Below are 16,282 nucleotides of genomic sequence, written 5' to 3'. Positions count from 1 at the left end.
GAGCGGTCTGGGTTCGAGTGCTGGCCAGGGTCACTGTATTTTGTTCTTGGGCAACACAATTCAACCTTTTCCTCGACATTCAACCTCACAGTGTCTCTCCTCATCCAAGCTGACAGCATGCTGTCATGAGTAATGTGTAGTAGACTACCATCCCAGAAATGGCAGTCTTCTTAGCAACTCCATGCTTCAGAAAACGGAATGAAGCGCCAGGTCTACCAGGTTTAAAAAGCGTTACCCTAAGTAATTTGTTGCGTTTTTTTGTAAGTAAGTAATTACAGTGTATTGTAAGTCCTTAAGTAACACGATGTGTATGTTATGCCATAATAAGTCATTATTGCGTATTGTAAGTACGTAACGTAATGAAAAGTATTTTAAGTAGGTTTTTTTTTTCATGTACTGTAAGTGATGTTTGTAAGACAGTAAAAACATTAAAAAAAAGCATTACCCCTAAAGGAGCTGCGTCATGGTTTGCGAATCTTGAAAAGTTTAGCCTAAAGTTTTCAAGTTCTTTGTTTGTACTGAATCCGAGTTAATCTTCTTCATCCTTAACCATACTTGTTCGTTTATGGTTTATTAGTACCTCTTTAGTGTTTTTCTATCTTAGTAAACTATTATTTTCAGGTTTCCTCCAATTTAAAGGTAATTTTGTACGTGGCCAAGATAACTCGCAATGCCAGGACTGAGCTCCTTTAACACAGAGATGATTCCTGAGCGGCTAAACTGGGTAACAGTTCTATTTGAACATCGTTTCTTAGTTTTCTACTTTAACCAGACTTCATTGAAATCAAGAACTTCAACATGGACAGGGCCGTGTGTAGTAACCGCTGACAGGCAAGTAAAAACAATTCACGGTTCAATTAATCGTCGGAGTTCTAAGGTAAACTTCCTCCACAACAGGTTCCTCAAATGATATAATTGCTCTTTATTTATTTGTTAGCGCTGGTTAAGGACTGTCAACATCCAGCGTGTCCATTCTGTGCAATTTAGTCCAATTCTTCCATGTCGCCGTAATCGTTTCTATTGTTGAAAACAACGCTTTTTTCCTTTGAAGACTCAGACGTCTTGAAGGCCTCGTCGTCAGACGTGCCGCTCTTACAAGGTCCCGGATGTTGAGCTTGCAAGGTCGATAATGGCGTTAAAACCTGGTCAATATCTTTACGAGTGATTTCCAAGCGTGCGAGTAAAGTGTTCCAGTTCTGTTTACATGACTCCAATGCTTGTGATACGTGGGAGTTCTTTCTCTCAAGTCTGTTAAAAAAAGGTTAAAAATCGCGAAGATTAACTGCCTTAAACAAGGCTTAAGAATTAAGAAATACTGGAAGCATCTAGCCTACTGAAAGTGCGGCTTCTATTGTAAACCCTTGCGGAAATTAAGACAATTAAGTGAAAAGGGTCGTCTAGTCTTGTAAAAAAAATAAAAATACTTACATTAAAATGAAAGCCAATGCGAGAATTTTCCACTGGAATGGTTTCAGAGTGACGTTCTTACTGCTTAAGCTATAGAAATATAACAAGAGAGTCTTGTAAAGGGAAGGTAAGACTACACGTCACAGAATATCTAGAGTTAATGAAGCATTAAAAGGTACGGAGCGCTGCCAGCAATGCAAGACATCATAACTTTCATCCTGATTTCAAATTAAAGATACCTTTTTTGATTTCTGACAAATTTTACCAAACTTTGTTGACCAGCGTTGAAAACTGCGCCTATCAAAATACCTAAACGAACAGGCACATGCAGTCAAGATCAAAGCCAGCAGCAGCCTTAAGGACGGCCGCGCCCATTGTTTCTGCGCATCCTGTGCATCCGTCCTACATCGAGCTCGCACGCTCGATGTATGACTTGGCGTGGCAGAAACAATGGCCGCGAACATCCTTAACCTGTGATACTCGCTTTTTCCATGTCAAAGGAATTGCTGAAGGAACATAGCCTGTTTCAGGCGTTCAGTTAGTTGGGGCGCAGCGCGAAAAACGGCGAGCGCGGCGAGAAAAAGCCCTTTCTCTTGTCGCGCTTCTCCCCTATTTTTTCACCCGCCGTTTTTCGCGCTGCGCCCCAACTGAGCGCCTGAAAGAGGCTAGAAGGAACATGACCTCACCACGCCATCCACGCACGGGAGGGGGGGGGGGGGGGGGGGCTGTCGCCAAGGTCACGAGACAATTCATCAGAGAACTGATATTTGTCTGTGATTGGATGATAAGAATCAGCAACTCTTCGTAACATCTTACGGTACAACAAAAATCGAACTGCAGCCTATTTACTCACCTAAACGTGTGCACAAGCTCAGTGAGGTCACGTGATATTTCACCAACAGTCAACTTGACTTCGCTCAGCAAATCCGGCATGCTAAACAAACAAAAGAGAATCTTGTTCAACTATAAAGACCCTTGATATTAGACACACCACGTTGATCACTCGTTGGCATAAATTTGTCGTTAGTATAACCTTAAGCCTTTTCTAAGCCGTCTGCGTCGTCCTACGTTCATCCATTAAATCTGCTTCTTTTCTGTCAATTAAGGCGAATTAAACGTTTTATGGAAGAGAGTTTTATATATGCATGTGCGAGGAAAGTAGAAGTCTTTAGAGGGCCTGGGAACTATTCACGATAAGATGAGTATACACACAACTTACAACGGACAGGAGGGGTCCAAGGAGGAAGATTAAGCCATCATTCGCTGATTTGATGCTTTCACTTACGTTCGAAACAACTTGTCCAACACGATTCGTCTTCTTATAGTCGTTTGTGACTTTGAGTCGATCGGTGGCACAATACACACTGGATCCTGTAGCGAAGAAATCAAGCATGTTAATAAGCTGTACAGCAGACACAGTGAGGCGGTTGCTGCTGCCAAAGATACATAAATGCTATCATAGCAAGTTAAAAACCTATCTTGATACTTCACATCAAAAAACCCTGTTTCTTTAAAGGGCATGATCAAAGCTACACTAATAAATATACTTCAATGTGAAATCAAGGCTGAGAACTCGTTTTGACCCATCTCAATAATGTGTTACCATTTAAACAACAGTAACACATCGGTTAACATCTTTCCCCCCCATCCTAACAAAAAAGTCTGTTCCTGAGCACGGCGGATTCTCGATTTCCCGAGTCTCCAGAGGAATTTGGTTCCAGAGTTGGGAGTTTGAGATATTGGGTTAAATTTACAGTGAAGCATATCCAAGGGAAATAAAATTTGGTTCGATTTGTCAAGAAGTTTTAGAATTTTCTGCCTCTGTTAACTGATGTGTCACTGTTGTGTAAATGGTAACACATTATCGAGACGGGTCAAAACGAGTTCTTTGTGTTGATTTCACACCGAAGTATATGTATTATAGCTAACTGTTTCTCAAAACCTATCCTTCTTCGCGAATATTCGGGTTCAAGAAATTGGGGATCCGCTGGAATTATAAAGCCTTGGACATTTCTTTATGATATAAATTATTAATCATACCGATACTCCGACGTTTAGCATCAGTTTGAAGACAACTTTGCGTCTTTTAAAATGACACATTTTAACCATTTGATAGAAGAGAAAAAGCCTTGAACTCAATATGAAAAAAAACTTTGGTTCTGAAGGAAAGGCAAATGGTATAGATACAATTCTCTCAAAATTGCATGAGCCTTTAGCGCACAGCAATTTGAAGGAATTTTCAGATATCAGGAGTAGTGTAAATCCTTAATTCCTTGAGCTTTCATATGATTACTCATTTATTATATGACTGAGAAAGTTATGAATTATTAACGATAGATTGGCCTGCTCTTGGCCAGTCACAATGAAGTAATTTTCCCATTCATAATAAAATAGGAAATGCTAACTTACCCGCTTAAGGTTTTTCTTTTCTTTCATCACGATATCTTCTCTAACTATGCCTGGGCTTGTCCCAGTCTCCAAATCTGAGTCTGAGTCTTCCTTGACAGCAATCGTGGGTTGGTAGAACCGTGTAACTCTCCTTGTAAAGGAGTCTGGATCTAAAAAGTCAAGTTTACCACAAAAATGTTCAATCTCATGGAATGACCTCTTCTTTGCTTTTGCTGAGCTCAAACATGGTCAACCTCACCATCATAATCTCTGTAGACATCAGAAACGAAATAAAGAGGTTTAGGATGCTTACCTGTGGCCTCTGGAAAGACACTCTGAGTATCATTTTTCGGAGAGAGGCTGAGATATTCCAAGGTGGAATGCGTGCACCACTCTTGAAACACTGTCTGAACTGATTGAATGGTCATATCTCTGCTGAGAGATCTGTCCTTACTGTCCTGTACTCTTTCTTTATGTAAAGCAAATTGACTTTTACTATCATTAGATTCTGGTGATATCTTAAATCTTTGATCAGGTTTATCCAGTAATTGACCAGATTTGTCAAGTGATTGGTCATGTCCATGAGTTAAAGATGACGAGGAAAACAATGACGATGATGAGTAATCTGTTGAACAGTCCCCTCTATAAAAAACAGAATCCTCAGATATTGCTATTGGAGGATGATTTTCCTCTGACAATTCCTGTGCATTGCCCACACTCATTCCATATGCACATCTTTCACTTCCACCAGCATAATCCATATCATCATGGCCACCATACTCCATGATTTCACCACTGAAGGAATACAAACTCCATAAAACAAATCTCAGTAATAATTTATTGTAAGAAATCCCCAACCTTCTCTGAGAAACAAAGGAAAAGTAGTCATGTCTGCATGCAAGCCACTCTGAGAATTAAGAGATTGCATTTCTTGTTTCAGTCCAAAAAATCACCCAAGATAACTAACTGCTCAAGCCTCCAAAATTACAGTAACTACATGTAAATTGCTATTGCGAAAATTTGAAAATGATGAGCAGCATCCTTTGACTTGTTAATTATACTGCAACCAATCAGCTAATACACTTCTATACAGTTGTAACACCACAAGACTAACTTGCACAATGGAGTATTCTCACTACCAGCTCAAAGTCAAACATCAAACAACTTACAGAATAATGTAGAACTTATGGAACTAATGGCATACATGAAGTACTGCACAAGAGTTTAAAAACAGTCAGACTAAGTTAATAATCATCACCTCACATTTTCTTGGTCATCTTTTGCACCCACCAAAACATCACCAGTAGCAGTTCTGTCACACGTAAAAATATGTTTAAAAATTGTTTTAGTATTGCTCAAGACAAGCTGTAGATTAGTTGCACTTGTCTTACTCTACAGCCAACAGAAAAACATCACCATACTAATTCAATTTTTAGAATGATTACAGAAAACTTGGCAACAATTGTTTGATTTTCTACCAAAGTAATCAATAAAAGACATAAATCTGCAAATTAATTCTAAAGCTCTGCCAAACATGAAGGCTCTTTCCTTTACGTGACCTTCTTTTGTTTGAGTAAAAATATTTCTCGAACATGGGATTTCTTTATCAATAAAATTACTCTCTGTAAGGTAGTGATAGTCTATAAAATGGAAATAGCCTTCCTAACTCCTATAAACTTGTTGCTTCTTAACTACTGCTGACAACAGTCACAATAAACACCTCTAATTTAAACATAGTTTAAAACTTTGTTACCATAGTTACACGTGAACCATGCTGCCTGCACTTACCCATTGGTGTTACTATCACTTTCCAGTAAAACAAATGTCGTTGGACTAAAACAACATTAGAAACATTAGTCTACACATTACTTATATCAATGTTACTAATAAATCAATGCCAGCGATTTATAGCCTGTTACTCTCAGATGCAAACCAATTAACGGTTGACGTTTAGCTTGTGTATTACTGTTTCAATATTAGATGTTGAGCTGGCCAGGCTTACACAGGTTTACGTTTTTTGTATTTTGAGAAATGAAGTTGAATATTTATGAGTGAAGTCCCAGTCATCTAGTAACTCTATTTAGCTAGAAGGTGCACATATCAATGCATTGTGGAACAAATGTAAAATGAGATTACTTGACATATTAATTAGATACTAAAAATTAAAAATTTAAAATAAATAACTGCATGTATGTATCTTACGCTACAACCTTATATGTCTTAAACAAAATGTTAAAATCAGACAGAAGGGATATACTGGTACCTTTCACCAATCCGTGTCCACACTGGAGAAGCTGAGATTTGCGACTCAAAATACTTTGAGGCTTTGAAACAAAAGTTACTGCAAAAACTCTGTGAAAAACAAAGAACGTTCTAGTTACAACAAATAAAACCCTGTAATGCTGAGATAACACATGTGGAACCCATGGGCATAAAGAACTTTGCTGAAGCATGGTTAGATTGCTATGCTTCAAGGAGACCCCATCCCCAGGCCCCAACCCCCACCCCCAACCACCTTTCTGTCAAAGAATAGTTATGCTGGAATTGATTCAATTGAACTGTGAGGAAAACTGGATAGTTCATGGTTGTTATAAAAGTGCCTATTTAGACATATTGTACAACAACTAAAGAAATACAATTAATTAATTAATTAATTTATGACAATGACATTTTGAACACCTTTAGAGGGATAACTTACCTTTCTTTCTGTGATATCATAAACTCTATTTGTTTTCAAACTTATCCTGTATGTTTGGGATGGAATCTACAAATAAAACGACATCATCAAAGCATCATCCAGCAAGAACTATTTCACCAAGGTCAAACCTAATTGTCCTTGCCCATTTGTATAGGGTTTGACTCACGTGAATCTGGGAAGAATCTGTGATCACATACCAAACGTATTTGATCACAGATTTTGTACATTGTTGTCATGTAAAGCAATCAGCAGAAGAACCCAATGACCACATAACTACTTTACCTGATTCAACTGAGTATTACACAAAGGGTATCCACATTTTTGTGACAGCATTCTTTCTTCTACTACATCTGCATAGTGACTAGTGGTGATGAAATTTCCCTGCAATAAAGAAAAACTTAAGACACCAGACAGTGACTCTGCCAATTTTTCATTTTTATTTTTTGGTAGATTCATAACGGGTACGAGAAGTGGTTAGCTGAAGACGGACCATTCCTTGCTCAAAAAGAAGGCTTTTGGGGTAAAGATATGCTATTAATTATTGCACGAGGGAGGACAAAAATACTCCATCTCTTCGCTTTTAAGGTGAACTCCCCCTCCCCCGAATTCTCGCCACCTTTCCCAAGAATACAATTAGACTTACTGAATTAACAAGAAAGTCTCTTGTGACTTTATCTTCAAGAACAAGTCTTTCCACTATTTTATGAGCTCGCTCTTCTGCAGCCACTTGCGAACGAATTGAAGTTTCAAGCTCTTTCAACCTGAAACCACATCACGCGAAAATCATAAGAAACAGAGAACAGTTTAATGCATTAAAAAGGCCCATATCCATAACCTTTCGTCACCTTTGTTTATCATCTTTAATTTCTTCACCACGTCCAGGTTTTTTGGCTCGGGAGGAAGACACCTCTGCAAACGATACGTGAGACAAATCACTTAAAACAAATATAAGTTTAATGCTCTTCATTCTTTAACTATACAACCCTCGTACTTGTCTTCCCCGATTGCTTCTTTGGCTTGGGTTGGTTAGACTGCAACACATTCCCTTCCGTCGTGTCGTCCGCCATGTTATTTAACTAGCGAAACCGCTGACAGATTGCTAACTCATTTCATACGATACCAGGCTTCGCGCAAAACAAATTCTTTGGACGCCTGACAATTTTCGTGGTTCCCAACCCTTATCTGTGTCCTGCATCTTCAAAGTATCTTCTTGGTCTCCTTTGAGTTCTCAGCACTTTTTTAAAGGAACGAAAACACCAAAATACGTCATTTCCGTCACCCTTTATTATAAAAAGTTCATAGCCTACTTTTTTGGCTTGCAGTCCATCTCTGAAAGTCATCGAAAGTCAGTCAGGGCCGCGCCTGAAGAATATTGTATAATGTCACAACTTCGTTTCAATATTGTTTAAATTCCATTTTTAGACCTGGACTCTTAAGTCTCATGGAAAACAGACTTATCTAGCATATCCCAATTTTGTATTGGGGGTGCCTGAGAACTGACAAGCAAGTTCATTTTTACCTAGCCTACTTCCCAACAATAATGAGAAGCGCGTTAGAGACGCTAGACATTTCCCAGCCCGATTCCCCTTTGCCCAAAGTCTATTTCCAAGAGAGCCCGTTCTTTTGCACAATCTCAGCACGATGAATTTAGTGGATCTAGGGCTAGAGACGACTTAATGAGTAAAAAGCGTTACTGACTTGACTGCGTATTAAAAGGTCTTAAAAGAGAAACCTGAGGGCGTTGATTAGGCGTAATCCAGGACTACAACAAACTCGTTGCCTGGGAAACAGTGGGCCTTGAAATAGTAATGACAATCACTTATGTGTGTATATTTCACTTAAATCCGGCACAAGATAATTCACAGTTTTTATATTTTTTTCTAATTTTACAATTTATCGAGCATGTACTTTAAAGCAACCAAACAGGTATTACGTGTAAGTAAACCCTTCATAATTCATTTTCTTTCTGATATGATATTTTTTTATATGGCTTCACAATGACTTCAGCCCAGCTATCATATTCTAAAAAGGTACACGAATCTTTGCTCGTGTTTGCTGTCTCCACGGAAGAATGTTACGAAAATGGAAATTCAAGATGAACCTAAACTGAAGTCGCCGCATGGACATACATGAGAACTCCCCAATAGAGGGACGACCGCAGATTACAAGTGACGTGGTGAATATATAACGTTACATAAGCAAAAATGATGATGATGATGATGATGATGAAAATAACGTCGGTGATATGTAACTGAAGAGAAACGTTCCCTCTACTAATTGTGGATACCTTAAAGAAAGCAATAAATACTAATAAAATGAAAATAAATGACTGTATATCTTGGCTACCACCTTATACATCTTAAGTTGCAAAATCTAGAGTTACAAAATATAACAATGAAAACCCGTCACTGAAATGCCAGGTGATGAAGTTACGTAATTTCAACTAAATAACGTGAAAGGGAACGTGAGAATGTTGGATACACGTGATCCACACTCTCAAATGGCAGTGACGTCCTATTCAGATGTTTTTAATGACTCGTCACGCACTCCTCTCCAGCGATTGCGTGACAAGTCCAAAGAGCGTCAGCAGCTCTAGGAGGCTACGTTGAATGTGCATATTTCACTTTGATTCACGACACGCTGACTTTGATCCGGACGATATATTTATTGCATGTACTTCAAAGGCACCCAAACAGTTGTCAATTACACTCAGTTAAAACTTTGTTTTCTTCTTTGCATGATAGCCAGACTATCGTAATCTGAAAAAAAACAATAACAGACTCTGTTGTTTAATACCAAGTACGTGTGAATATTATGAGAATTGAAACGCGAGGAAATTCAGTATGAAGTACCACTTCAAGTGTACAGAAAATCTCCCGGGAAGTGTCACGTGATCATTTGTGAAAAGTTTCAGACCGTAGTTGTGTGCAGTTCAAAGTCCTCATGGACTAGTGCCAGCGAAAAAAGAAACACGCGAACTCGATATGGCAATCAAGGTGAGCACGAATGGTTTGAAAAAATTCCACAATTGAAGTTGTACAATAGTGCCTGTGTATGCAATACCGTAAAGATTCGACTAGCTTAGCGCCTTCCTTACTACAAACGCCCCACGTTCTTGAGTAAAAGTATTTGTTCTTTTTCATTAAAGTATTACATCACATTCAGTCGTGTAAGGTCAATAAGAAATGTGCACCCCGTCCTTAAGAAGTGTCCCGTTTCCAATCAGCGCTCTCTCTTGAGCTACCAAAAGTAAATTAGCGCCTTGTGCGTTTTTCTAGAGCGGGAAAATTTCTGGGCTTCATATTTACAAACGACTAATGGACAATAGTCAGATAACAATACAAAATGTTTCACTATCAGTTTATACGTAATCAAGAGCATTGATGAGGGCGATGTAATTTTTTTATCGGCTCAAAAAAAAAGGGCTTCGCATTTTACTCAATTATAGCACCTGAATTTCGTGTTCCATTCCATACAATCTGTTGGACTTTTGAAATTTGATTCACCTGAGGGCTATCATAGGACTGCTTTCATTTTGTGTTCTCCAGAACTGAACTAGCTACTCTCTATGGGCTCCTCACGCAATATAGAAAGAAACAAATCATTCGTTTACTCCAGAGGGAACGCAAAGGTTGCTTTAAACCTCAGCCCCATACAACGCATGCCGTAGCTGTAAACATATCAGGTTTTGAGCATGCGCAGTAGGACGAGACAGAATATACACGTGTGCTTGTATTCGTTAGCTGGAATAAAAAGTTATCTTTCTGATCTTTGCCATAACATTACATGGTGTCAGAAGTGGGATCGTGAAGTAACCAAACATACCATTTAGCTCGATACACTGGAGAAGGTGGAAGAGTGAAGTAATTTCCGAACGACACGTGTACGATCGATTCAAGAAAACAACATGGCCGCCAGCGCCTCATTCATTGACAAGGGTCCAACCCTGGACTGGAGCACGGATGAAAACCTATACTCACGCTTCAAAATGTGGAAACAACGCTGTGAACTGCTCTTTACGGGCCCGATGGCCAAAATTGACGAAGAAATTCAGTGTAAGCACCTGCTTTACTGGGCCGGTGAGCACGGCTTGGAGCTGTTCAACAGCTGGGGCCTCTCGGCAGACGAACAAAAGAAACTGGAAAACTACTGGAAGAAATTCGAAAACTACGTGAAACCTCACTCAAACGAGCTGATCGCCGCCTGGGAGCTACATAATCTTCGACAAGGTACACTATCGTTAGAAGAATTTATTGCAAAGCTTAGAATTCTTGTCAAAGAAGCCAACTATCCATCGGAACATCATGATCGATTCTTGAGAGACTTCCTTGTACTCGGCATGAATTCAGACCATGTCAGAAAGGAGTGTTTCAAAGAAGGAAATGCTCTGACATTTAGTAAAGCTAGAGAAATGGCAAAAGCAGACGAATCAACAGACAAGCAGCTTCAGCTAATGAACCCAGTAGTGTCAGCAGTACACCCTGTTAGCTCAACCAGGAGAAACCAATTCCGAAGCGACCAGCTGAACCCAGTAGCCGGTGGATCAAGGCAAAACCCAAAAGGCAACAAGTCAGGAAAAACGCAGCTCTGCAGGAATTGTGGTTGGGGCCCTCACTCTCATGAACAGTGCCCAGCAAGAAATGCAACGTATCATTACTGCCAAAAGGTGGGACACCTTGCCAAGGTATGCTTTTCAAAACTTAAAAAGAAGGATGTGCATGAGATAGAAGCTACTAGTAATAACAATGCCATACCTGAGTCAGAGCCTACCCAATCATTAGATGATTATGTGTTCCTGGGCCCAATTGAAGCAACACCCCTGGCCATGAGTGTAAACGTTGTATCCTGTAGAGAAAAGGCTCTGCTAGAAGTCTCCTTGGCACTGAAGCCAGAAGGAAAACAAATGAATGCACTCTGTAAGATAGACTCAGGTGCTGAAACAAACATTATACCCAAGTCCCTATACAAGCAACTAAGCCCTGAGACACTAAGCTTACAACAACCTACAGTGAAGTTAACTGCTTATGGTGGAGCCGAGATCCCAAATCTTGGATCTTGCCAAATATATGTGAAGGGTCCTAACAATTCCAACCCCAGAGCTATCCAAGCAGAAGTTGTTGACGTTGATGGCCCTGCCATAATTGGTAACATGTCTGCACAAGATCTGAACCTCCTAAAGCTCAGCTGGCCAGTCACAGCCAGCACAAATGCAACCACCCAGAATGTTGTACAAAGTGAAAAGCCCATGCCCAATGCAAATACTGTCAAACTATTTGACATCAGAGGCAAACAACACCCCTTCCCACTGACAAAGGACTATTTGTTGGAAGAATATCAGGATGTCTTTACAGGAATTGGCTGCTTTCCAGGACCCCCGTACCACATCGAAACTAACCCTGACATTCCCCCAGTACAGCATGCTCCAAGACAGGTTCCAGTACAACTACAGAAAGCCTACATAGAAGAGCTAGACCAGTTAAAAGAATCTGGAATTCTGGTTGAGGTCCAAGATGAATATACCCCTTGGGTTAACTCTGCTGTGGTCACCATCAAACCCAACGGGTCGATCCGTCTGTGCTTGGACCCTCGGAATCTCAATAAAGCAATCAAGCGCAACCCCTACTGTGTGAGAACCATAGATGATGTGATACCGAAAGTCAGCGGCTCCACCCACTTCAGTATCCTTGATGCACGCAGTGGATTTTGGCAAGTTAGTCTTGACGAGGAAAGCAGTAGGCTGTGCACCTTTAACACCCCATGGGGAAAGCATAGATGGACAAGACTTCCATTTGGCCTTACGTGCAGTGGAGATGTGTTTCAAGAAAAAATGGATATGGTCTTTGGCAGACTTGAAGGGCTCAGCGGTATTGCAGATGACACATTTGTCTATGGCACGGGCGAAGCACAACATGATCAGCACATACTAACTGTCCTTGACACAGCAAGAGAGAACAATGTGAGATTTAACCCGGACAAATTCCAGTTTAAAGTGAAGGAAGCATCCTTCTTCGGGCTCACATGGATCCCCGACGGGATCCGCCCTGGCGAAACCAAAATCAAAGCAATCCGTGATATGCCATCCCCGAAGAACCTTACAGAGCTGCAGTGCTTTTTGGGCATGATTAACTACCTGAACAGGTTCTCACCCATTCTAGCCCAAGTGTCAGAACCTGTGCGACAGCTGATGAAAAAAGATGTACCATTCGTGTGGCAACCAGAACACCAAAGGGCATTCCAGAACCTCAAACAAGCAATCACTGAAGTACCAGTCCTAGCCTATTACGACCCAGAAAAGGAGAACCTAATCCAGTCTGATGCAAGCCTTAAAGGCATTGGATGTGTGTTGACGCAAGAGGGCAAACCAGTGTGCTATGCCAGTCGATCACTAACTGAAACTGAGTCTCGATACAGCAACATAGAGCGAGAGTTACTCGCTGCCTGTTGGTCGCTTGAAAAGCTTAACCATTACGTATTTGGTAAGAAGGTGGTCATCGAAACTGACCACAAGCCGCTCGAAAGCATCTGGAAGAAGAGCATATCGAGCGCACCACCACGCCTTCAGAGGCTCCTACTTAAAATGGCCAAATACAACGTGGAGATCAGGTACATTCAAGGAAAAAGCAACGTGATAGCAGACGCCCTTTCCAGGATTAGCCACATGGAGCCCCCTGCAGAAGACAACGAAGTCCCCGTGGTGGAATTGGACACAATCTCTCGAACACTGCCAGCCAGCCCTGCCAAACTAGATGAAGTACGAGAGTACACTGATCAAGACGTTGTACTCAGTCACTTAAAAGATGTCGTGCATCATGGATGGCCAGAATATCCAAATGAGTGCCCACAAGACCTGAAAGAGTTCTGGAACTTCAGAGAGGACCTGAGTGTTGAAAATGGCCTCATTCTCAAGGGACACAAACTCGTAATTCCCAGTAAGCTACGCCCACAGATGTTACAAATCATACACCAAGGACATATGGGAACAGAGAAGTGTCTCCTGAGAGCAAGGGACAGCCTGTTTTGGCCAGGTATATCAAGGGACATCAAACAGATGACAGAGAACTGTCCGACATGCGCACAGTTTTCCAAACAGCAACCAAAAGAAACATTGCATCCACACAATGTACCCAGTTATCCATGGCAGAGGCTTGGATGCGATCTGTTCGACTATGGAGGTGCTCAATACTTACTAGTCGCAGACTATTACAGCAAATACCCCATCGTTAGAAAGTTGAGCTCAACGACATCTGCTGCAATAATCAACCACCTCAAATCAATCTTTGCAGAACATGGTATACCAGAATCCCTGGTATCTGACAACGGCCCTCAATACAGCAGCAAGGAATTTGCAGCGTTCTGTGACCAATGGGGTATCAATCACATTACTAGCTCACCAGTGTATCCAAAGAGCAATGGATTCATAGAAAGGATGGTACAAACCGTAAAGAACCTTCTAAGGAAGTCCGAGGCTGCAGGACAGGACCCGTATCTTGCGCTCTTGTCATACCGGGCCACGCCTGTCGATAGCAACTTACCATCACCAGCCAAGTTACTGAACAATAGAGAATATCGCACACAACTACCCAGCAGTGGACGACTCCAACGGTCACAAGCAAAAGAATGCCACCAAGATCAGCTGCAGCACCGCCAAGATGTTCAGAAACAGCAGCATGATGGCAAGTCCACACGTGAGCTACAAAAGCTAGTACCAGGCCAACCAGTATCGGTGTTTCAACCAAAAACCAAGACCTGGACTCCGGCAACACTGAAAGAGCAAATGAACCAGCCAAGATCCTACATTGTAGAGACAAACAGTGGTTCTGAACTAAGGCGCAACAGAATACAGTTAAAACCGTCAGGCCAAGTAGCACCAAGCCTTGAAGGTCAACTGCTCTCTAGCCAAGACAATCCACCACAGCCCAGTGCACCTACATTTACATCTCACCAAGTCCCGTCACCAGGATTACCCCAGACACCCCAGAAACCAGCTACACTTGGTGAGGGAAGTGCCGACCAACATCTGACAACCAGAAGTGGTCGTGTTGTAAAGAAGCCATTAAGGCTGGACCTTTAAACTTTGTTAATCAGAACAACTCGGCTTAGCCGTCTGAGAATTTTGTTGCGTTGGATTCAATTTGAACAATACTTGCGTTATTTAGGTTCCAATTTAGAGACCAAGTTTCTTTCTTTCACCCGGCAAAGTTTTTAGGGTGGAGATGTAAACATATCAGGTTTTGAGCATGCGCAGTAGGACGAGACAGAATATACACGTGTGCTTGTATTCGTTAGCTGGAATAAAAAGTTATCTTTCTGATCTTTGCCATAACATTACAGTAGCTGTGGCTGGGACCGCAGAACACAGCCACGCGGCAATGCTTTTGTGTAGACTTTGATCTTTGCCGCGTACAAGAAAAGCAGTTCAGCGTGGAGGATAAAAAAAAATATAAAAAAGGCTCAGTTTCCGTAGCCTCACGGCCCTTCAGATAAAATACTTGCTTCAAATGACTCAACGACTAAATCGCTCACTTTGACATGCCGTGATGCTCTCTATAGATGCCAAATTTCAAAACCTTGGTCCGTTATTTGGTACTCATCTTGCGTCGCGGAAAAAATCATTTCCAAGCTTCCATTTCGGAAACTAGGAGCCGAATCACGTTTATTCCTATCCTGACACAAAACACGACAGACAAAGACTAAAACTCAGTTACAATATGTTGTCCCAAGCACTGAGTATTACCACTGATACTGCCGGTAGGTTTTGATAAAGTCATGATTTGCACTAAAAGAGGGGAAGGAAGAAATTAAAATGTGTCGTAGCCCCTTTTCTCTAGAGCTGGGACAGAGCAAAAGTTATTGCCTCTAAAATCAGGTATCCTTATTGTCTTTTCTAGGCATGAACTACAAACAAGCCGGCCGAACTCTGTTCTGGCGACTTTTCAGTTACGTTCAAGCTAAAAATGAAGAAGAAATAAAGATGAAGACAGTAAAAACTGGATAGACTGTATATATGATTGCCTCCTTTACCACGAATTAAAGGTCAACGAAAACAAGATGATAAATGTCGTCAACTTCGCCGGGTCTTTGAGGAAGAAAGGGAACAAAACAGTTATACCGCAACAATATTTACAATTCTCTCAGTTTCCCCGTGTTCTCGTTCGCCAAGTTTAGGAAATACCACCGAAGAATCGTGAACCCGCCGCGATAAACGCCGATATTAAAGCCATCAACAAAGTCACTTCCTCTGTATGGGATCCCCATTCACTGTAATATGAAATAGCTGATTTAGGCACAAGGAAGTTGCAAACGTTCGTTTATCATATCTTTATCGTTTTTTTAATATGTGTACTTTTCAAAAATTCTGTCAGAGTAGTAGTTGGCCTGAATGAAGTGACATTTTTCCATAAAAGCTTGTTTGTTGTTCGTTGCTTATGGTTCCCAATTAAATGTTCGTCTCACGGTTAGACTTCTTAGTGAGAAGAAGTAAAAGAAATAGCAAACCTTTTCATGACCGCTTCAGTTGCCTGCCTTAAAATGCTGCGTTACACGAGGTAGGCAAAGAAAAAAAGAAAACAAACTGAATCACTAACAACAATAGCCATCTTAGGTTGACAGAATATGGTAGCCACATATCCTGTTTTAGTAGCGATGCAGGTCATTTATCAGACCATGAAAAAAAGAAAAGACAAGAAGGAGCAACTAAAGGATAAAGGCAAAAAAAAGATGCCTGCATCGACCTCGTCAATAATGAACACTTCAATCTCTACTCAGAAGTCCTTGAATAACATGAGGCAA

The 16,282-nt window shown here is 40.9% G+C and overlaps 1 protein-coding gene across 1 annotated transcript; it reads right to left on the bottom strand.

Annotated features, from left to right (window-relative positions):
* Nucleotides 1-367: 367 nt before the first annotated feature.
* LOC110064688 (putative RNA polymerase II subunit B1 CTD phosphatase RPAP2) lies at nt 368-7,598 on the bottom strand. Its single transcript, XM_020771776.2, has 14 exons — nt 7,485-7,598; nt 7,339-7,402; nt 7,137-7,254; nt 6,776-6,874; nt 6,494-6,559; nt 6,059-6,147; nt 5,584-5,628; nt 5,054-5,107; nt 4,109-4,590; nt 3,817-3,965; nt 2,693-2,778; nt 2,261-2,341; nt 1,429-1,497; nt 368-1,248 (listed from the first exon to the last, which is right to left on the bottom strand). Exons 1-14 carry the CDS (start codon nt 7,558-7,560, stop codon nt 984-986), a joined length of 1,743 nt encoding a protein of 580 aa, XP_020627435.2. The 5' UTR covers nt 7,561-7,598; the 3' UTR covers nt 368-983.
* Nucleotides 7,599-16,282: the final 8,684 nt, after the last annotated feature.

Source organism: Orbicella faveolata, unplaced genomic scaffold (assembly GCF_042242905.1).
Source record: "Orbicella faveolata isolate gen_17 unplaced genomic scaffold, um_ofav_v1 contig_36, whole genome shotgun sequence".
In the NCBI taxonomy this organism is placed as follows: domain Eukaryota; kingdom Metazoa; phylum Cnidaria; class Anthozoa; order Scleractinia; family Merulinidae; genus Orbicella; species Orbicella faveolata.
Note: the sequence above shows the minus strand (reverse complement) of the source record. Positions and strands in the feature narration are given on the sequence as shown.

What these genes read in the sequence shown, in the direction of transcription:
- LOC110064688 (XM_020771776.2), bottom strand. Translation starts at nt 7,560, where the DNA reads ATGGCGGACGACACGACGGAAGGGAATGTGTTGCAGTCTAACCAACCC. An exon ending in TGGACACGGATTGGTGAAAG is followed by an intron (nt 5,629 to 6,058) that starts GTACCAGTATAT and finishes ATGTTGTTTTAG; the next exon opens with TCCAACGACATTTGTTTTAC. An exon ending in GAGCTTGTGCACACGTTTAG is followed by an intron (nt 1,498 to 2,260) that starts GTGAGTAAATAG and finishes ATATTTCTATAG; the next exon opens with CTTAAGCAGTAAGAACGTCA.